The sequence below is a fragment of the Primulina tabacum genome, chromosome 3 (assembly GCF_025594145.1).
Source record: "Primulina tabacum isolate GXHZ01 chromosome 3, ASM2559414v2, whole genome shotgun sequence".
NCBI lineage: Eukaryota > Viridiplantae > Streptophyta > Magnoliopsida > Lamiales > Gesneriaceae > Primulina > Primulina tabacum.
This window is the reverse complement of record NC_134552.1, coordinates 18663190-18686151: the sequence shown is the minus strand read 5'-3', so window position 1 is coordinate 18686151 and position 22962 is coordinate 18663190. Positions and strand designations below refer to the sequence as shown.

General features: G+C 33.7%; 1 protein-coding gene across 4 annotated transcripts; it reads left to right on the top strand.

Annotated features, from left to right (window-relative positions):
* Positions 1-1277: 1277 nt before the first annotated feature.
* LOC142540937 (uncharacterized) lies at positions 1278-10020 on the top strand. 4 transcript variants are annotated; one of them, XR_012819185.1, is made up of 12 exons: positions 1279-1742; positions 1885-2396; positions 2736-2935; positions 3789-3959; positions 4367-4681; positions 7472-7630; positions 7772-7921; positions 8020-8220; positions 8322-8363; positions 8438-8713; positions 8794-9653; positions 9696-10020. XR_012819185.1 is itself a non-coding variant. In XM_075647419.1 (12 exons), the coding sequence occupies exons 3-12, from the start codon at positions 2097-2099 to the stop codon at positions 9587-9589; spliced, it is 2610 nt and encodes an 869-aa protein (XP_075503534.1). In that variant the 5' UTR covers positions 1559-1742; positions 1885-1931; positions 2020-2096; the 3' UTR covers positions 9590-10020. The 4 variants fall into 4 exon arrangements, 3 of the variants coding, with proteins under 3 accessions (XP_075503533.1, XP_075503532.1, XP_075503534.1); XM_075647419.1 differs by having other exon boundaries at positions 1559-1742; positions 1885-1931; positions 2020-2396; positions 8794-10020; XM_075647418.1 differs by having other exon boundaries at positions 1278-1742; positions 8020-8221; positions 8326-8363; positions 8794-10020.
* Positions 10021-22962: the final 12942 nt, after the last annotated feature.

The following is a 22962-nucleotide window of genomic DNA, read 5'->3' as shown; positions in this document are numbered from 1 at the left end:
AATCCCTGTCAATTTATGTGTGATTATGACAATTTTCTTGATGTTTAACGATGATTCTGTTTGAAGTCATTGTCAAGAGTCGTATATATCTCTTGCCTATACATTCCACTATTAAATCACATAGTATAAACTTTTCAAATAAGCCATAGAAATAAGCTTTACAAAGATGACGTATGTTTCAAATTTTGTTTACGCAAAACAGATAGGTCTCGTTTGGATTTTGAGTTAGTTCAAATGTCCCTTTGTAGAATTTTATAGTTTTTTTAGTAGAAATTAAAAGTTGATTGATTATTATAAAATTGTAATGATCCCGAAAAAAGGTGAAATAATGCAATGATGCGCTTGCTTTGGAATGAGATGAGCTCCAAATATCATAGGTCGTTTTCAAAATCGGACCGAACTGACCAGTTCGATCGAGAATCGGTCACAAATCCGGTCCGAACATCGCTTAAAAATCATTTGATCAGTCAAATTGGTCAGAACTGATCAAAACCGGTTGGACCAATATTGAACCGGAAAACAGGCGGATCTTTAAAAAAAATTAATTTCTTATTTTTAAAATCTTAAATTTTAGATTTGGTTACATGATTATTCGAAATTTAAAATTCGTTAAAAATATTATTTTAATAGTAATATAGATTATTTAATCTATTTTAAATATAAATATATATATGGTATTTTGAATATATGTATATAGTTATTTAGTTTTTAAATTCTGGTAAATATAAATTTTCTTGTCTATTTATATACATCTTTTAAGTTTTAAAATTTAAATTATATTAGTAACAATATTATATTAATATTTATATAATAAAGAAATATTTCGATCCGATTGATTGGACTGTTTTTCAAAATATATCGATTTGATCACTCATCCTGTTGTGAAAATATTGATTGAAAGTATGAGTGTTGAGGAATTGAATCAAAATAAATCAAACCAAATCGTATGGTTGGGGTCGGTTTTTATTTTCAATTGATTATAATAACAATGAGTTTTTTTAATAAAAATTAACCTAATCAACCTGATTACATTTATAAAAAAATTATTTAATAATTTTTGTTAATTTAATGTGATTTTTATTAGATATGCTCATATTTTATTTGATTTTTAGTTTATATTATATTATTTAGTAAATATTGTAACAATAACAATACCTTTATATGCGAATTTATGTAAAAATAAAATTAATTATGTTGATCTCCTTTATATTTAATCACAATTACAAGAACGTCAGATTTTAGAGTTAAATGCCATACATAATAACCTAATTTCAATTAATTTTCAATTCCATGGCCACTTCTTGAACTTTGAAGGTTGCTTTCCCTAAAAAAAAACCCTAACCCTTAATTGGCATTCAGTTCCTGATTTCTCCATCCCTAATCTGTGGAGATGCATCCCTCAGACGAAGAATCAGCCGATTCCGACGACGGGTTCAGCGCGGATATGGAAGCTCTGAGGAGGGCTTGTCATATAACCGGCACCAACCCATTGGGCAACAATCTTCAACTGGCCTCCAACTCTGGGGGCGCCGCTAGCGTAAGTTCCTCGTCGGATTCTGAATCTGACGGCGATCATGACCAAGAATTGGTGCGTAGCATTCGGAAACGCTTCGCGATCACCACGGATATGACGCAAAAGCCTCTGTGTGTACTACCACCTGATTCATCGGACGCTGATGATTGTGATGAGGATTATGAAACCCTTCGTGCTATTCAGAGGCGTTTTGCGGCCTACAGTGACGGTTAGTTCAACATTTTATTCCTCTTATTTTTTTGTGCGGCGAGACAAACCTCTTTTGGACTGTAATCCACAAATGATCTACTTTTAGTTGTTTGATTTGTTTAGAACCTGTAACTTACTTTTATTTGTATTATGAGGTATAGGTGGCTTGAAAGACAATACAGAGGATGTTTTGCATAGACCTGTGCAGGTGGGTATCATAGATTCAGAAAAGGAATCTTCCAATAGCTTGTTTGGTGATAGAACTAATGCTCGAGAAGGGTTTCTCAATTGTGTAGATTCAAGTGAACCTACTACCCAGAAGCCAGTAGCATGTGATGATGATAGTGGAATACAGTCTTTTGACTTAGTTGAAATGGGTGGGCCAGGATCTGATGCTGCTGCTGGATTTGAACATAAAAGATCTAACTTCCCAAAATCTGCTCTGGCATTTATTGACGCTATCAAGAAGAATAGATCTTACCAGAAACTTATACGATGTAAGATGATGCAGATAGAAGCAAGGATGGAAGAACTTAAAAAGCTAATAGAACGTGTCAAAATACTGAAAGACTTTCGTGTCGCTTGCAAAAAGAGGACCGGCAGAGCTCTGTCACGCAAAAAGGATGCTCGTGTGCAGTTGATATCAGTGCCAAAGTTAAGGGCGAATTCAAAGGTCTTTCTGCTTTCATCATGGCTTTACTCTTCATTGTAACATCACCTATGTTTAAATAGAAACTGTGTTTTATTTTTCTCTTTTAGGAGTTTGGTGGGGCAGGGAGGCGGGTCTATGTTTGATGTTATTTTACTTTCCTCTAGGGTTATTTGGCTGGCAATGGAACACTATATCGACTCACTGGTGGTTAATGATCAGTGTTCATGTTTACTACTAATTTGCCGATGTTTTGATCTATATGTTACTGGAAACAGTTTTTTTAGTTAGTTTATCTTTATTTTTGGGATTTTGTTATTGTTTTGTCCAAATTTAATGTTCAACTGCAAATTAATTCTATAGTGCAATGAGAAGAAGATTCCTGCCTTGTATAAGGGACCTCCAGAGAATGTTCATGTTCCCAGCTATAGGGAGACAATGACTACATTTCCAGATTCAATGAGTGGGGAGAAGTGGTCAAAGGAAGAAAAGGAAAATCTTGGGAAGGGTGTGAAACAACAATTTCAGGGAATGTTGCTCCAGCGATCTGTTGAACTGTTCAGGTTTGTTTCTTGGAGTGTGCATGATGATTATAATGGGAATATGTGGGCATTTTACACTTATGTGATGCACATTCAACCTTATTTGAATTTCAAGAAGACTATGATTGCATGGTCTGGGGTGCTAATACCTTTAACAATGGTTAGTTCATTCTTTTTATTTTTTCGTTTCATTGTAAGAAATCAAATCTTTTGGACGGACATAAGAAAAGTTTGGATCTAAAATGGTCTTATTTGAGCTGAAGAAAAGTATATATGATGCACATGTTCTTAGATCTTCTTTTCATCAAACTTTCACTGTGATATTTAATATGGGCGTTGATCTTTTGAGACCAAGTTATGTATCTTAGCTGAAGAGAGTGTGTGCTCCTTTTTTTCTGGAAACTCTGTTTATTTCTTGCTATTTTCAAACCAATTTTTTTGGAATCTTTTGTTCACGTGTGTTACACTTTCCTCAAGTATAACCTTTGCATCTGAGTAATGGTAAAATACACATGCAAGGAATGTCTCTAAGAACCAAAAAATGAATGCTCAAAGAAAGCAAAGAATCTGAATTTCAAGTCCATTCCTTAATTGCTTACGAGGATGCTGGTAGTAACCTATTGCCTAAGATAAAACTTATAATTTGAAAGTTTTCATGGACTAGGTGGTGTATAATTTTGTTGCATTGATTATTTTGTTGGAGAAGATGCAGTGAGTTGTGGGAGAATTTGCTGAGACAAAGAGACAAGTAAACTAACTAAAAAATTGTTACTGAGTTTGAGATTGTGCCATATTAGACTTGTTGCCCATGGCAAACTTATATGATTATAGAGTAACATTTGCTTTTCTCTGTTAACTTGATTATCGTTTGCAGCTGTGTAGATGGATCTTCTGGAGATGCTAATAACATTGACAGCATCATATCATCAATTAAAGATCTTGACTTCAACCCTGAGAGAGTTAGATTGTTCTTACCAAAGGTCAATTGGGAACAGCTGGCTGCCATGTATGTTCCTGGTCGTTCTGGGGCAGAATGTCAGGCAAGGTAAGGTGTTGCTTAAATAGTGATTTTATGAAATTTTTTGCTGCATATACTTGATTGAAGTTGTTGGTTCATATTTTTGCTTGAATGCTCTATGGTGCCTACAAGGAAAGACAAGATAAAAGGGCAAACGGGCTGAAATGAAATGTGAAATAACTATTATGTGAATCTGCTGGTATCCTCGTATTCCAGTCATATTGGTGTATAATTTTATAATTTCTCTAATTACAAAAATAAACACTTAATGCCTATGATACTTTTGTCACGTCTGTCTTTGTTTGATGTGAGTGTAAAGATGGATTTTACTACTTACTGTCAATATTCACTGTTATAGTTGCATTGTCATTTGGTCATTTATGTAAGATGGAACCTAATGTGCTCTGTTTTCCATGTTTTACTCTTTTTTGCAGGTTTCTCAACTTTGAAGACCCCTTAATTAATCACAATCCATGGACCGCAATGGAGGACAAGAATCTTTTGCATATTGTCCAACAACGAGGACTAAGTAACTGGATTGATATTGCTATTTTGTTGGGAACAAATAGGACACCTTTTCAGTGCTTAGCACGTTACCAAAGGAGTCTTAATGCTTCAATACTCAAAAGAGAGTGGATCAAGGAGGAGGATGATCAGCTTCGTGATGCTGTTGAAACTTTTGGTGAGAGTAATTGGCAACTCGTTGCTTCTGTGATGGAAGGGCGAACTGGTACCCAGTGTTCTAATAGGTCAGTTATCATACTCAAAGATGATTTAATGGTTTTTAAGCTTCAGTTAAATTGTCCAAGGGTTATATTAGATATTGGAAATAAAAGTGCAGTTTGTGATTAGGTGACAATATTAACTTCACATACCCCTAAAATATTGAAGTGACACTACACTTGCTATTTGATGGAGTGACGTTACACTTGTTATTTAATAGAGTGGCACTACACTTGTTATTTTCTTTTTGGGGCACTGAAACCTCAATCCTTTACTCATATTTTTTTTATTACAGCCTCCATACTGGAGTTTTATGTTGATTTTACAATACATAATTAGAGAAAGAACTTATTTTCATATGGGTTTGTATGGTATGTTGTTATGGTCCAACGTTATGGATCGCCAGGGGGCAGTCTATTATGAATTTTAGGCTCGCTAGAGAGAAACTCTCGATCTCTTGGTTTTAAAGCTCGTTGGAAGAGAACCCGAGATCGCTTGACGCAAGTTTGTGAATAATTTTTTTGATATTATTTATTGATTCAAAACTTTAGATCTCTTAACACAAGTTTGTGAATAATTTTTCTGATATTCTTTTTTGATTCAAATAAAAAATAATTATTAAATCGAAGATATTAACCAACAGAATTCAATAAAATATAACATTAAGATCCTAATTCTATAGCAATATCTCAATCATAGATTTGAAATTTCCATCTTGGCGCAGTTGGTTATCACGTGTAAGACACATGACATACTCTCCTCTTGAAGATCATGATTGTCTTCAACTATGAGGATAGATACTTGTTCATCATAATTTCAGCATCTTCCCTAAAAGTCACTTTGATCTCTTCAAGCTGTTGGAGAATTTCGAGCATTAAGATTAGATGACATTGGTTCTTAAATTCCTTCGTCTGTAACTCAAACCGATCTTGTTCTTATTGAGGAACCATTATTCACCATCACCCTCAAAGTGGAAAGAGGCCAACCATTCTTTATCTTTCCCTGGTGCTCGTTGGTATTGAAATGACTTTTCACGCCGACTAAGCCATCCCAACAAATCTGATTGGCTATTGTACTGCGGAAAATCTGGCTTCGAATTTTGAGGTACATAGAATAAGCCATCCTTGTTGTCTCATTGCCCTTTGGAATGTTGGTCGATGGTGCCTCGTTGATTGCTATTGTCTCTTCCCTGTTCTCGTTTTTGTGCGCACATGGTTGACAAACATTTGGATATCTTCTCCAACTGATCATAAAGAGGTTGTTGTCGTTTCTTGGCAGCTGTTGTGTCCTCTTGATAACTAATCATAAAGGCTTCGAATTGTAGCTCGAATGCCTTGAAATTCTCCATTACGACTGGCTCTGATACAGATTTGTTATGGTCCAACATTATGGATCTTGCCAGGGGGCTGGACTGTGTGTTGTGAATTTGAGACTCGTTAGGAGAAAACGTCTCGATCTCTTGTGTTTGAGGCTTGGGAGGGACCTCAGATCTCGTATACAAGATTGTGAATAATTCTTTTTTTAATAATTTTATTCATATTAATTCTGCCCTAAAAATAATAAAGCTTACAAGATTAAATCGGAAATCAAACCCCTAAAAATCCTATAGATTTGAATGATTCCAAATCATTTGGATCATCCATATATTTCAAATGAAAAGATAGCTTAGAATCCTAAAATAAAGAAAACCAAATCCTAAAATAAACAAAACCAAATCATTAAATAAATAAAATAATGATCCAGAATTTAATTAATATTTTTTTTGAATTATCCATGCGCTTCCCATAACGTATTCTCATGGCTCGAGACATATGTCTGGAAAAATTCAGAATTAGCTTAGGTGCATTTTTATGACTGGCTACTGTTAGATTCCATTACTTAGAAGTAGGTGTCGCAGAAGATGACCAGATACTTAATGAAGCCAAAAATTGATATCTGTATTGTTCCACTGTAGTTTCAAAGCTTTTAAGATGCAGTCACATGTTATCCTCTTAGTTAATGCAGTAAGAACGTGAGTTTTATCGGCGTTGTTACATTTCTTGGACCAAGGACCTATCATTTGTGAATCAAATCAAAGACCACATGCCAAAGTGTAAGATGTGTCACATAAACAGCATTCTGCGCTGTTATATGTTCAGACTGAAATACTACAAAATTTCCAAAAACAGAACTGTCTTCTTATTTCTTAAGGTTCTTCATATGTATTTGTATAATAGGTTATTTCCCCTTCAAAGTGTAAAGTATTTCTTATTTGTTGGAAGAATTTGATGTTTAAGTTTTGTAAGAGAGGTGAAAGGTGATGAAGGTCACTTGCCCCATGCATCCTTCACAACTATCTTCCTTGTACGGAAATAAGTAATGTGTGTGACATGGGGGAAGAGTTTGACATTTCCTTCTTCCTAGATATTCTATATCTTTATTGGCAAGGGGGTTACACCTATTCAGTCATTTAATCATCAACACTTTTTAAAGTGCCTGACTTCCTATATGCTGGTCTACAGTTTTTTTTGAGGGGTTAGCACAAGTGAAACTAAAGCTTTAGTTTTAACACCACATAATAAATCCTTAAGGGCCTTAACCAGCCCCATCCTTGTTAAAACTAGAAAGCAAATTTTGTCGGTTACTGTAAATGCCTATAAAATGAGGTGTGTTAGTATAGTGGGATTATACAATGTTTGATGCTTTTAATGCATCTGCTGTGCAAGGTCAACTGTGAGGTTCAAACTAAATTCGTTTTGTTTGATTGAGTGATGCAAGGTTGAGACATAATTTTGCTGAAATGGTATATCTAAGTAAATATCTTGTCAAGAGTGCAGATGGCTTAAGACGCTTCATCCAGCCAGGAAAAGGGTTGGAAAATGGACAGCAGAGGAAGATAAGCGAATGAAAATTGCTGTGACGCTTTTTGGGCCTAAAACATGGAAGAAAGTAGCCCAGTGTGTTCCTGGCAGGACACAGGTGCAGTGCAGAGAAAGGTATATTTTCTTTTTTAAAGGACCAATTAATTTGACAATTGTATAAATGCAATTCAATTAAAAAAATCCATTTGTGAAATTCAATATAATTATGGGCATTATATGAGTTCAAGTTAACTGTGGGACATGTTCGATTTGCAGATGGGTCAATTGCTTAGATCCTTCCTTGAATATGGCTGGATGGTCTGCAGAAGAAGATTCAAAATTGGAAGCTGCCATTGCAGAACATGGATATTGTTGGTCGAAGGTTGCTGCTTGTGTTCCTCCTCGTACTGACAATCAATGTCGCAGGTTTGAATTACTTATGACTTGTTGGATGGATTCCTCATTTAAGCCGTGCCATTTATCGTCTCTTGTGGTTTTCAATACTATTTACTGATACTTTTCAGGAGGTGGAAGATATTGTTTCCGAATGAAGTGCCTCTGCTTCAAACGGCTAGGAAGATACAAAAGGCTGCATTAATATCCAATTTTGTTGATCGGGAGTCCGAACGACCTGCCCTTTTACCTAATGATTTTCTACTGCCAGAAACGAATTTACTTACTGGCTCCCAAAATTTTGTGGCTTCTCAGAGAAAAAAGAGATCTAGGTACAATTGTTGACGAGTTTTTGTAGCATTTTTTCATGCCACAAAGAAGTCCAGTAGTTCGTACATGTCGAAAATGACACTTTTTCTTTGAACGTGTGCAGGGGGGGCGAGGTTTGTGAACACCTTGAAAAAGATGCTTCTGGGTGAGTCCAGTATTCTTAGTTTGCTCGTTTCATTTTTGTGGAACATGTGGTGATGTGTTATTTTCTTCTGACAGAAATGCAGCTCTCATTTTCAATACCACTGAGATTGGGTTGGATGAAGTTCTTAGGTTAACAAATGGCAGTGAACTTGAGAATATGCATCGGAGATCTGTCTCAAGGAAGGGAAGGAGTAAGAGGTCATATTCTACCAAACAAAAGGCCATTCCTTTATCAGAGAGTTGTTCTTCACCTTGCACAGATGGTACGTCCAATGATGAAGCGCTCAGAGAATCTGCTTTGCATTATAACAATCGTAAGAGGACATCTCGACTGGAAGGGAAGAGATCGGGGTATGCTTTATTGTTATTGATATGTACGCTATTACAGTTATATCACTACTGGCTTACCATAATTTTATCTGCATATTTAGTGGTGAATCCATAGATGGTTTCCCTAGATCTGCTGCAGTATGTAACGGAACGAGAATGATTGAACGAGGTTGCAATGAAGGTGAAGATTTTGTTCCAGTGGAAGAATGCCCGTTACTTCTCACAGATTCCAATCTCCAGAGGGTCACTGTGAGTACCGATGCCTCCAAAATTAGCAGGGTTTCGAAATTGCGGCCAAGGAGGTCTGTCATACCGCATGATGACGTGCTGGAGACTCCAAGTGAAGCGAAAATGCCTGTTGGGGATGCAACTCTTTTTAAGAGGCAAGAGAAAACCGAAGATGGGAAAGTAGGAACCAATGCTGTTGATGATAATCTGTCACCTTTCCCCGACACGATGTCTCTGATGGAAATTATAAACCAAATCAGGACCGCCAAAGTAGGTAAAGCTAGAAAAAAGAAAAGGACAGAGAATGAGGAAACAGTATCAGGTGGTGAATGTGTAGCTCTGGCTATTGGTGGGGAGAGTGTTCCTTCAACTCCTTGGCCTGCAGATGTGAATTTATCAGGCTTATCATATCCAATCATGGAAGAAATCACCCCTAATTTACATTCTACGATAGATAATAATTATCTCAATGTATTGAGAGAATTTGACGAGTACGTCGTGTCTTCTGAAATGTGCGACGAGCTGCAGAATGCAGAATTTTTGTCAAATCACTCTACACTGGTAAACTTTTCCAAGCCATGTATTGTGGGAAATGACAATGGTTGTGTGGCTAAGGACACAAAGGTCGGAATTCGAAATGAAGATCACGGTGTTTCCAGCAGGTTTTAAAAAAAACATCGTCTTTCCAGTGAATTATACGAAATGGAAAGAGGGGAGAGGGAAGAAAATTTTTGTGGAGGGCAGCTCTTACACTGACGTTAATGATTTCAGCTAGTGTACATAAATTTTTGAAGTTTGTAGCAGTCAGATGCTTGAATGCCGGTGCCGGAGCTAGGCAGCACGATGAGGAAACCAAACAAGTATAAATTGTTTGCCAAGTGAATTAAAACCATAGAAATATGAATGCTCCGAAGATATTGAGAAATGGGAGTTCTTTTTTGTAGGAGAAAAAAATACAAAATTTTGATTAGAGTTTTCGTTTGGATGATTTTGGCCGGATATATTGTGCTACATTTAATTTAAATGGTCTCGAGTTTTGGTTTTTTCATTTGTTAAAACACATCAATTTTTGTTTTGTAAAATCAATCTACTTGTGTTTATATTGATATAAATTATATGTATTACTCAATATAGTCAAACTCAAAATGGAGCCTAGTGTCATTTGTGTCGCCATCTTGGATAAGGGAAACAGTACTGTGACATTTATGTTGTAATTACATTTTCTTTTAAAGTTTTTTTTAATTGTATAAAAATTCATGATATTAATTTGAAAAAAATGTAAATTAGCGAGAAATATTCAATCCAAGTTTCAATTTAGGATCTACTCCATCGAGAATAAAAATTTAGTTTGCACTCTCTAACCTTGACAAATTTAATCATAAACATCATTGATTTTATAATTTGAGTGAGAAATAGTGATGGGGCCGGGGTAAAATAGTTCAAACATAAAATATTATTATTACTGTATAAATAAATGTTGAGGACAATATTTTTCACAAATTATGGATCTGAACATAAGTTAGAAATTAATTATTTACATGACTTGTTTCAATATTTTGGAATATTTGAGACAATGAGATCTAATCAATGTTAGATATCAGGAGAAAAAAGAACATATCGGAATCATAAGGTAAATGTATGATTCAAAGTAATAGGTTCTTAGAAATAGTCTCACGTTCCTCTAAACTCTTTGGATATTTTATAGAGATCTAAAAGACGGTATAAAACTATGACAGTCATCTATACTATGTACCATATAAAATTGATGAAATCCTTGAGAAGCAAGAATAAATTCTTTGAATGTTAAAGAATATTCAAACAAGAATCCAGACTTTAGAACAACAACCAAATTCTAGTAAAATGATCTCAGAACGAAGGTTACCACCATCCTTTGGGACTGAACCCTTATTACATCAAAGATAGAAGACCAAAGTAGTAAAAAAACATTTAACTGATGACAAGAAAATTATCTTTCTAATTAAAAATATCTCAAAAAAATTAATATGATGACAACAATAGAAAGAATTGATCTAAATGGTTTTCAAGATCTCGCAGTCTTTTGTGAACTTCAAGGTCGTAGATCTAAAGATGAACACAACTGTGGTAAAAAGTCTATTATTAATAGAATACCTTTATAAGAACCACCTAGAGAAAGTGTAGGATCCTATGACAAACATGGGAGGAACCCGAACAGATTTCCTAGACTAGTGGCGAATCATACCCAAAAGGAATAATGTCCAGAAATAATCAAATTCATTTGCACCAAACACCATATGCGAAGACTGTTTAGAACCAATACATCTTTATGGGATTTTGCTTAACTTTGATGTAATAGACTTCAAAACCAGAGATATTATAGATTATTGGACATCAGCTATGAGAATCATATCAGAAACACCTGACCTCAACAAAGAATGATTCATTAAACTTTTAGAAATGAGTCTGGTGAGATCAGTCAAAATCGCATAAGACATGACTTCTGCAGAAACCAAAGAATCAATAATTGCCAGAAAATCTCTTAATGAGAGCCGAAAGAATGTTTACCATATTTAAAGCGCAATTTATAGGTGTAGACTTTATTAACAGTCAATACAAAGAGAGAATTAAAAGAAATATACTCAAACTTTGTTTAATCTTAAATTATATTACTTCTATTTAGTGGATGAATATATTATATTATTAACTAAATATAGATTAGATCAAGAGTCGAAGAAAATACAACACTGCAACTTTTCTTCCTCAAAATGTTAAGTCTCTTGAGAGAAATGTTAATAAGGAAATATATCCATAGAAATCCAGATACTCTGGCTAGATGAGGCTCTTTTCTTAAAGGAAGTTGGCAAAATGATGTCACATGACAATTAAAAAGAATTATAAATGATTAAAGTGTATTAATAAATGTACTCCTTTATGTTGTAAAGAAAATTATCTTCATATCCACAAAAGAAAAAAAAAAGAAGGGCTTTAGATCTCATACTTACGCTAGATGTAGAAAAATGGAAGTAGTTCTTGGAAATCAAGAACACTATGATTTAGGCAGAAGGCCAGTCAAACTCATCTCGAAGCACGATATAGAAACCAAAAAAGAAAACTTCGGAAGAGCTCACACTAGAGCCAATGAAAGTTTTAAATATCGTAACTACTGGACACGAGGAGCAAGATGTCATATTTAAACCAAATGTGCAGAAAATAATAGACATGGAATAAAGCGCTTCAATTCAACTCAAGATATTGAACAAGCAGTTTATTATCAGGATTTAGTTCAAGTATATCATTTTGTGATATTCTCTTATATGAGAGTATATACGAAAAAGTCTTGAGTGAAAAAGGATTTGATGGAGAGACTGAATCAAAGTTTGAATAGAGTCAAAGTGTTTCAATACGAAATACATGAAGATTTTTCTAAATTTTTTAGCCGAACAACTATATCTCATAACATAGTCCAAAAGATAATGAGAGAAAATCTTATCCTACAGATATATCAAAGATTATCTGCAAGATACGTAGAAAAATTCTTACGAATTCTTGCCCTGAGAAACATAAAGGATAATCTAATATATAGGATTTCTAGAAAGGAAATGACGATCCACATGGAACTTACGAGCAATCAGATGGAAATGCAATTAATTCTTTTTTATGAAATAAAATAAAAATTACAAAAGCTCAAACCCTAAATAGCAAAAATTATGTCTTGGATCCATATTAGAGCAGTCCAGCTAATGATAAAAACTACTTTTAAAGAATGGATAAATTCACTCATTGATATTGCTATATGTGATAAACGATTGATAATTTTCCAAACTCGATACTAGGAACCATCTCAGAAAATCTCTATCTAAGAAAAATTGTAGGGTAATTTATCCAAGTTGCTTAGAACTTGGCAGATCGAGATTTCATTCGAACATTGGTATTACATCAAAACTTCAAGGAAAAAAATCTGATGAAAAAATGTGATAGGCCATATTCTATTATATATCAAATTTCATACGCTCTATCTAATATACACCATTGATAATTATTTTTTAGAAATGAGTTTATAGAAATTCTAGGAATATTCGGAAAATTTGCTCCAGAAATTTATCCAGAAAGGATCGATTTTTCTTTAATACATGAAACATATATCCAGATTCCAAGAAAAACAATCCTACAAAAAATCAAAGTCTTGGACTAAAATCAAAGAGACTATCTTTTCATGGAGATAGAATCACAAGTCACAGGTGAGAAAAATATTTATCAAGGAAAGCCAACCAGTTACAAAAAGCTTTTCAACAATGAGAACGCTTAGATATTTGGTAAGATGGATAGTAGTCGAAATAATATTCGATATTACAAGACAGAGAAATCAATTTCTTTATACTACCATATGCTCTTTGGAACAACTTATGATAAGAACTTATTAATAAATAATGAACATCAGTGAGTTGGAAGTTCATATCAAATTAATTTCAGGAAAAGAACAGGATAATTTGAATCTTGGATTAGTTTTTTCTCGAAAAACATAAATCTTAGAAATGACTTGAAACGAAATGAAATTTATGGCAAAAGATCAAATGTGGAAAATAAATGACCACAAGTCCACAAATCCATTCTTGATATACGAATCAGTAGGAATATTATATGAACAATACAAAACATAATATTTTGCCGCTTATATTAATTCATGGGGTGACATTAGTACAAAAAAATGAGTTTTTCTAAAAGAATTGGAAGAGTAATTACCTAAGATTGTTGGATGAGATTTGTTCACGCGAATCATTATCTTATATAAAGAGATTAAGATGACGAGAATATGACTCGGAAGTGCTGGACAAACATCTTGATACAAGGTTAAAACATCACCCCATTCATTTTCATCATACATGAGTAGTACAACAAAAATACGAGAATTGGAAGAGTAATTACATAAGATTGTTGGATGAGATTTCTATTGGACAAGATTCTTCACGCTAATCTTAATCGTATATAAAGAGATTAAGATGACGAAAATATGAATCGGAGGTGCTGGACAAACACCTTGCTACAAGGTGAAAACACCATCCATTTATTTTCATCATACATAAGCAGACATTTTTCTAGGAAATAATTTATTGCAAATGTTTAAATCATATACAAAAGAAAACGAGACTAGATGCTTAGTGTTCACAATACCATGTGATCACAAAGTCATAATCCAGAGACTAGACATTTTACAAGAAATTTCTAATCCAATTTCGCAACAAGCATGATGATAATGGAGAACTTCTACACACAAAAATGAAGGATTCAAAAAGGTTTGGAGAAACAATGCTCCAAACAAGAGCAAACAAAACCTCAAATCAGAAGGAATAAAATTCCTCAAGATTACTTTACATTAGAAAGATGTAGAGTTAGAAACGAGAGATATCCCTAGAAGATGTCAAGAAATAAAGAAAACTATAATGAAAATACCTTGACATGGTGGAAAGAAACCAACTTCAAGCCAACTTTAAAATCAAATAAGGCAAGGAATATGAGTTTGTAAGATGTAAGCCTATCCCGATGAATGTAGTTGATCAAAATGATATGTAGATTATTATCAAAGAACATTTGGATCTTGGTTTAATCAAAGTAGGAATATAATCATACAATAGTCCATATTTTATGATAAGAAATCATGACGAAATAAAAACAAATAAACCCAAATTAGTTCTTAATTATAAAAAAAAAAAATAAGATTCTGGAGTTTGATTGATATTTTATGCCCAATGAAAACAAATAAATCCAAATTAGTTATTAATTATCAAAAAATAATAAGATTATGGAGTTTGATTGATATTTTATACCCAATATAGATAATTTAATTAGTTGTATATATAACATAATAATGTTCTCTAAATTTGATTGTAACTCTGGATTTTATCAGATTAAGATAAAGGGAAAAAACAAAAAATTCACAGCTATCCCTACACCATAAGGTCATTATATTTTGGAAGTATTACCAATATGATTTGTTTAATGCACTCCAGGTATTTCAAAAAGATAAATAATCTATTCGAAGATTAGATTAAATTTATGTTTGTCTATATTGATGATATTTTAATATCATCTAAAAATGAGGATCAACATATTAAACATTTAGAGTTTTTATCTAATGTTTGTAAAAAAAAAAAGAACTAGTCCTGTCTGAAAATAAAACATTCATTGCTACAAGGAATATTGAATTTTTTAGAGTGGAAATAAAAGAATTAGGAATAATTCTGCGAGAACACATAGTGAAAAATGTGCATAATTTTCCAGGTGAACTGAAAGAAAATAAACCACTTTAAAGTTTCTTAAGAGTTGTTAACTTTGTTGAAATGTTAATTAAGAACCTAACAGAACACAGGAAATGCTCAACCCATTACGGAAAATAGATGCATAATTTATATGGATATAAGTACACACAGATGGACTTAGACAACTAAAGGAGATCCGCAAAAATCTTCTAAAAATGGTTATTACTCAAAATGAAGATGATCTAGTATTACTTACAGATATCAGTGATCATTGGTGGGCACCGGTTCTTACAAAGCTTACATTAGATGGAGAACAATCATGCATGTATTGCAGTGGACTATTCTAATATGCAAACAATACGATGACATATTAACGAAATAATTTTATGCAGTAAAAAAGACATATGAAAAATGACCATTATTTTTATTTGCAAAGAAATTTACTTTAAAAATTGTTAATAAACACTTGAAAGGTTTCTTGAAAAATAAAATTGAATATAAATATGAGAAGATTAGATTATTAAGATGAAAAAATTTATGTCAAAATTCTATTTTTGATATTGTTATTATTAAATTTCATAAAAATATTTTTGAAAATTTCTTAACAAGAGATGAACAGGGCTAATGTCAGGACATAATGAAAATGCTGAAGCATTTGAGGGAATAACTTGAAATTCTTCAAAATGAGTTCAAAAAGCTTGCTCTAAGTTATGCGTAGGGTACAACAAGTTGATACGAACAGTGTGGGGACCCGGACGCTAATTCATTCCTTAATCGTCTTTAGGAATGATTCAAACAATTATAATAAACAGGGTCTAAATTTTTTTTAAAATACAAAGCGGAAACGTAATGTAATTCAATTCAAATTACATATTAAACATAAACATACAAATCTTGTATTGTCTACAAGAATTCAACTAGGTTCAACTATATGACAGTGCTGAATCCTAAGTTGCCTCAGAGCCCGGATCTCCACGCTATCTAGTCCAGCCTCGTTCTCTTCTTGACCCTGATCCTATCCCACCTGTTGCCATGCACACATACAAACAAGACAACAGCCGGATAACTCCGGTGAGAATTACATTCTCAGTATAAATCATGTATACATGCAATCATAAAAACAATATAAAAGCATATAACAGATATGTCTAACATGTATTCAAATCAGAATATAAATCCATATCAAGAATAAATCCTATTCTAAACATGTACCATCATCAGGAACATAATTCATCATGTACCATATTCAGGAACATAATCAACGTAACTCAATATAAACTGTCAATTAGACTCATGACTCCACATTTAAGACTAGACTCAATCCTAGTCTAGGGATCCCGGTTTCCAGATATGGTTATTCCAATATCGACCAACAGTAATAGAAAAGACTCCAGTTCTATCCACGTCGATATGGTATCGATCACCAGTAATAGAAGAAGCTCTGATTCTATCCACATCGATATAGTATCGATCACCAGTAATAGAAGAAACTCCGATTCTATCCACATCGATATAATATCGATCATCAGTAATAGAAGAAGTTATAATTCTATCCACATCGATACGGTACCGATCACCAGTAATAGAAGAAGCTACAATTCTATCCTCATCGATAGCCAAACTTCCGGTGACAGACTTTGGCACTATCGCCAATACACTATCTTGTGACATCGTGCAATGTGCCCGTGGCGATCCCACCACTATCAGGCACTTCTGTCACAAGATTACTCGTCTAATACCTGCTGTCTATAAATCAAGAGAACAAGTACATCAATCAAATCAATACAATAAGGTAAAGTATGTGATTTAGGGAAACTCGAGCCAAACCTCACTCGAGTTGTGCAATCCCAACTCAACATTAATTTATACCTTTATCTTCTCGGTCCGACGAAGACGAAGTCCCGAATTCAACTCTGTCCATACTCAATCTGATAATGACAATCAAATAGATACAATATCAGTACATAACTCAGTTCAAAACCTGTTCTGATCAATACTCAAATCAAAACATAATCGGATCAATGCCAATCGACATACGATATCACAATACCATCTCAACCAATACCGAGTCTGATCAATATCAATTAACTGATGTTTCGACGGCATAACAATACAGTCTCGATAACCCTGTCAATTCCAACACCACAGATATAATATCAGAACTCATAATCAATATCGGTGCAACTCATAATTTCAATAACAATACAAATCTGATATCGAATCTCAATTAATCAATTCCAAAAATCATAACAATTACATAACCAGTCTGTTCTTTAATCCGACTTCGATTATACGATGTCCACTGTATCAGAAACACCATATATGATTCCTATTCAATTCTGACAACATCATAATTTCAAACGATACTAGAATTCAATGAAACTTACGTCCCGTTGTAGCCTGCGTTGATAGGAATTCGGTACTGTACTCAGATTGAAAATCAAACGGACAGATCAAAATAAAAAGGCGTAAGGATTTCTGGCAAACTTCCTCGACCCCTTTGCCTCGTTTCTTTATTTCTTCAGAATACTGAATCACCTTTGTATGTATATATATATATATACACGTTGCACATGTAAGGGAAAGTGACTTTTTCTCGTTCTGCATGGCGCGCGCATATGCGCCGGTAGTTCGAACCAGCATCTTTTGTCTACTCGCGCATATGCGCCGATCAACTCCGCGCATATGCTCCGGCGCATATGCGCCGAACATTCTGCCCATCACGTGCATGTGCGCCATCTACGTCGCGCATATGCGCCGAACTCTCTGGAATTCTCCCTTGGCTTCTCGCATGGCTCGCGCATATGCGCGCCTTCCGCCGCGCATGTGCGCCGAACTCTCTGGACGTTCCGCGCATGTGCGCGCATTCAAGCCGCGCATGTGCGCGCATGGTTCTGTCTTCCTCACGCATGTGCGCCCATACATGTCGCGCATGTGCGCGGGGACTCTTCTTGCACCTCATGTCAAATCTTCTTTCAGCTCTCCTGGTCTGATCCGTTTCGTCTATAATCATCTCAATTAATAAATAAATCATTTCAGATTAATCTCAGATTACAGTAATAAAATCTCGGGCCTTACAAACAGTGTCTCTGATCAAATAATATGTTGTTTACAAGCTTATATAACGTCATGTACCTAAAAAAGGGCTCAATGATAATTTCGCAACATTGTAAATAAGTTAGAGTGCTTGAACTAATTTTTTATGAGCAAAATAGTAATGACTAAATGAAACTAGGGATTGAGAAGTTTTGAAAAATGCCCTTGAAAAATTGGGTTACTAATTTTAAAATAATTAATAATTAATTTGATTATTTGTAACATAATAGATATAAGAATTGTTCATAAAAAATAAATTAATATAAGAATGGAATATTTAATTTATTTGATAAATAAATAAAAAATTGTATTATATATTTTTAAGTTAAAATAAATTAATTTAATATTTACTTTTGCGTAAATTTAAAATATAATTAGATAACTAATAGAATAAAAATCAATTAAAATGATATTTGAATGAATTATATTATTTACTTTCACGAAAATTTAATATACAATTAGATAGCTAATAGAATAAAAATCAATTAAAATAATATTTTGATTTTATAAATTAATTGAAGGGAAAATTTGTTATAAATCCCCAAATCCAAACTTCTATTTATCATAATCTCTTACACCTAAAAAACTTTGCCCAAACTCCCTAAAAAGATAAAATTAACAAAAAAATCCTTAAATTTAGAATGATTGTTTTTCTGAAGAAAATAATATCAGAGCCTAGGTAAAATTATTTCAAAAATACAAATTTATTATCATAACGTAATTAAATGTTTGAGGAGGATAATTTTCTCAATTAACATGAATCCGAACCCAGATTCGAGATTAATTATTTACAGGAATCATTCCAGAATTCTGGAATATTGGCAACATGAACATCTAACCAATGTTAGATATCAAGAAGTAACTTCTCAGAGTCCTAAGTAAACTTATGATTCAAAATAACATGTTCCTAAAAATAGTATCAAATTCCTCTAAACTTTCTGGAGATCTTAGAGAAATACAAAAGACAGTACAAAATTATGGCAATATGATATATTATGTACAACAAAATGTGGAGAAAATCCTTGAAAACCAAGAAGAAATTCTTGGAATATTAAAGGATATTCGAACAAGACTTCAAAACGTAGAACAACAACCAAGTTCCAGTAAAAGGACTTCAGAAGAAATGTTACCACCATCATTTAGTACTGAACCCTTATTACATCAAAAAGAGAAGGCCAAAGTGATATCAAAACCTTTAACTGAAGAAGAAAATATGATCAACCTAATTAAAACAGTCTCAGAAAAGAGATTAATATGATGACAACGTTAGAAAAGATTGGTCTAGAGGATCTCCAAGAGCTTTCAGAATCTTTTGCAAATCTCAAGATAGTAGATCTAACGATGAACACAACTGAGGGTGAACAACCTACCATAACTTGGTCATCTTCGCATGAACCACCAAGATAAAGTGTGGGATCTCAAAATATAAATGTGAGAGAATCCCAATCAGACTTTTACACTGGTGGAGAATCACACCCAGTGGGAACCAGGTCAAGGAAGAATAAAATTCCTTTGCACCAAACACCATATGAGAAATCTGTTTTAGAACCAATACATCCTTATGAGGTTATGCTTAAACCTAGATGTATTAGATTTCAAAAATAAATAAGATCTATAGATGATTGGACATCCGCTATAGGATCGTAGCAAGTACACTCGATCTCAATATGAATGATTCATTAAACTTCTGGAAATGAGTCTTACGGGATCAATTAAAATTGCTTGAGACATGACTTCGATAGAAACCAAAGAATCAGTCCTAGCTGGAGAATCTCTTAGCGAGATAGCCGAAAGAATGGCTACCCTTTTTAAAGCACAATTCATAGGGGTAGATTATTTTAACAGTCAAGATACAGAGAAGGAAAAGAAATATACTCAAGCTCTGTATAGTCTTGAATTACATGATATATGTTTAGTTGATGAATATATTATGTTATTCACTAAATATAGATGGAATTCAGGATTCGAAGAAGATATAACAATGCAACTCTTCGCCGCCAAAATGCCAAGTCTCTGGAGAGAAATGCTCGTAAGGGAATATGTCCCTGGCAATCCAGATACATTGGCATGAAGAGCTTTTTTTCTCAAAGAAAAATTGGCAGAATTGTGTCATCTGGCAGCATTACAAAAAAAGTACAAACGATTAATGGATATTAACAAACGTACTCCTTTGTGTTGTAAGGAAAATGATCTTCCAACAATTATTGGAAGTAAACCACAGAGGCATAAGAAGAAATTTTTTAGAACTTATCCTTATGCTAAAAGTGGAAGAAGTTCTTTGAAACAAAGAACAGTTTGGTCTAGACAAAAAACTAGATCTTATAAATCTGGGCAAATGAATGGACCATCAAGAAGTAGAATATCATCTCAAGCATCGAGTACATCTCGAAGCATAGGAAGAACACCTACAAAGAAAACTTTCAGAAGAGCTCATACTCGAGCTAATGAAAGTTTTAAAGATTGTAATTACTGGAGATGTGGAGCAAGAGGTAATATCTAAACCAACTGTCCAAAAAATGAAAAAGATGTATTAAACGCTTCGATTCAACCTCGGATATTGAAGAAACAGTTTATTATCAAGATCTTATTCAGGTATACCGATTTGAGGATATTGCCTTAGACGAAAGTATATATGAAGAAGAAGAAGTCTTAAGTCAGGAAGAATATGATGGAACTGAATTGAAATCTGACTTGAGACGAAGTGTTTCGACACGAAACACATGAAGATTTGTCTGTTTCTTTATATAGACAACAATATCTCATAACATGGTCCAAAAGATCATGAGAGAAAATCTTAGTCTTCAAAGATATCAGGGATTCTCTACAAGACAGATAGAAACGTTCTTAGGAAGTCTTGCATAAGAAACAGAAAGAATCATCTAATCTATAAAGTTTCTAGAAGAGAAATGATAATTCCAATGGAACTTACAGGAAATAGAACGGAGATACAACTAATTCCTTCCGAATAAATTATGGAGGAATTACAAAAACTCAAGATAGAAGTAGCACGGACCATGTCCTGGATTCATATTGGAGTAATCCAATTTATGATAAAAGATACTTTCAAAGAAGAAATAGATTCACCCATTGATATTGCTATACGCGATAAACGAATGGGAAACCTTCAAGATTCAGTGCTGGGATCAATATCAGGAAATCTATGTGCAGGAAAAATTGTAGGAGTAGTTAATCCAAGAATAGCCGACAACCTGGCAGATCGAGATTTCAGCCGAGCTTTGACATTACATCATAATTTCAAATAAAAAAACCTGATGAAAGAAGGTAATAGACCATATTCTATTACCTATCAGATTTCATATACTCTATCTAATACACATCATTCAGAATTGTTTATTAAAAATTAGTTCATTGAAATAGCTGAGATATTTGGAAAAGTTGCCCAAGCAATTTATCCAAAAAGAGTTGAGTTTCCCTTAATACAGGAAACATATATCCAAATACAAAACAAACTGATTCTATATAAGAATCAAAGTCTTAGATTGAAATCAAGAAGACTATATTTTCAGGGAGACAGAATTACAAGTTACATGTGGGAAAAGAGTCTGTCCAAAAAACCCAACATGAGCCAAAAAGCTTTTCCACAATAGGAAAGCTTAGATGCCCAGAAGGGTGGAAGGAAGTAGAAATGGTATTTGATATTACGAAACAAAGAAATCAATTTCCTTGTAATACCATATATTATTTAGAACAACCCATGATAGGAACTTACCAAGGAATGATTAATATCGGAGAATTGGAAGTTCATATCAAAGGAATTTCAGGGAAAGAACCAGATCGATTTGTTCTTGGACTAGAGTTTCTCGATGAACATAAACCTTGGAAACGTCTAGAATATAAAATGAAGTTTATGACAGAAGATAATATGTGGAAAATCCAATGACCACAAGTCTATTCTCGATATACATTCCAGTAGGGATGTTATACAAACAATATAAAGCCGAATACTTTGCTGTTTATATTGACTCGGGTGTTGGAATATGTACAACAAAAAGAGGAGTTTTTCCAAATAATTTCGAAGAAGAATTACCGAAGATTGGTGGAAGAGACTTTTCCAGAAAAATCTTAATCTTATGTAGGAGGATTAAGATGACGGAAATCATGATCGGAGGTGCTGGACAAACGTCTTGGTATAAGATAAAAACACCACCGATTTATTTTCATGATATAGGAGCTGACATTCTACTAGGAAATAATTTTCTACAAATGTTTAAGTCCTACACGCAAGAACATGAGACAAGACGATTAGTGCTCACAGCACCTTGTGATCGCAAAATCATAGTTCAGAGACTAAGAGGGGTATTTTACAGAAAATTTCCAATTCATTTCGCAGCAAGCGTGGTGATGAAGGAAAACTTCTAAACTCAAAAATGAAGGATTCTAGACGATTTGATGAAAAAATCTTCCAATTAAGAGCAGATAAACCGCTCCAGACATAAGAAATAGAATGCCTCAAGATAGCTCTACATTAGAATGAGGTAGGGTTTGAATCAAAAATATCATTAGAGAATGTCAAGAAACTGATCAAAGAAAATTATAATGAAGATCCATTGACATGTTGGGATAAAAATCAACTCAAAGATTGCCTTAAAATTAAGAAAGGAAAAGAGTATGAATTTGTTCAATACAAGCCTATCCCAATGAATATAATTGATCAAAGGGATATGCAAACTATAATCAAGGAACATTTGGACA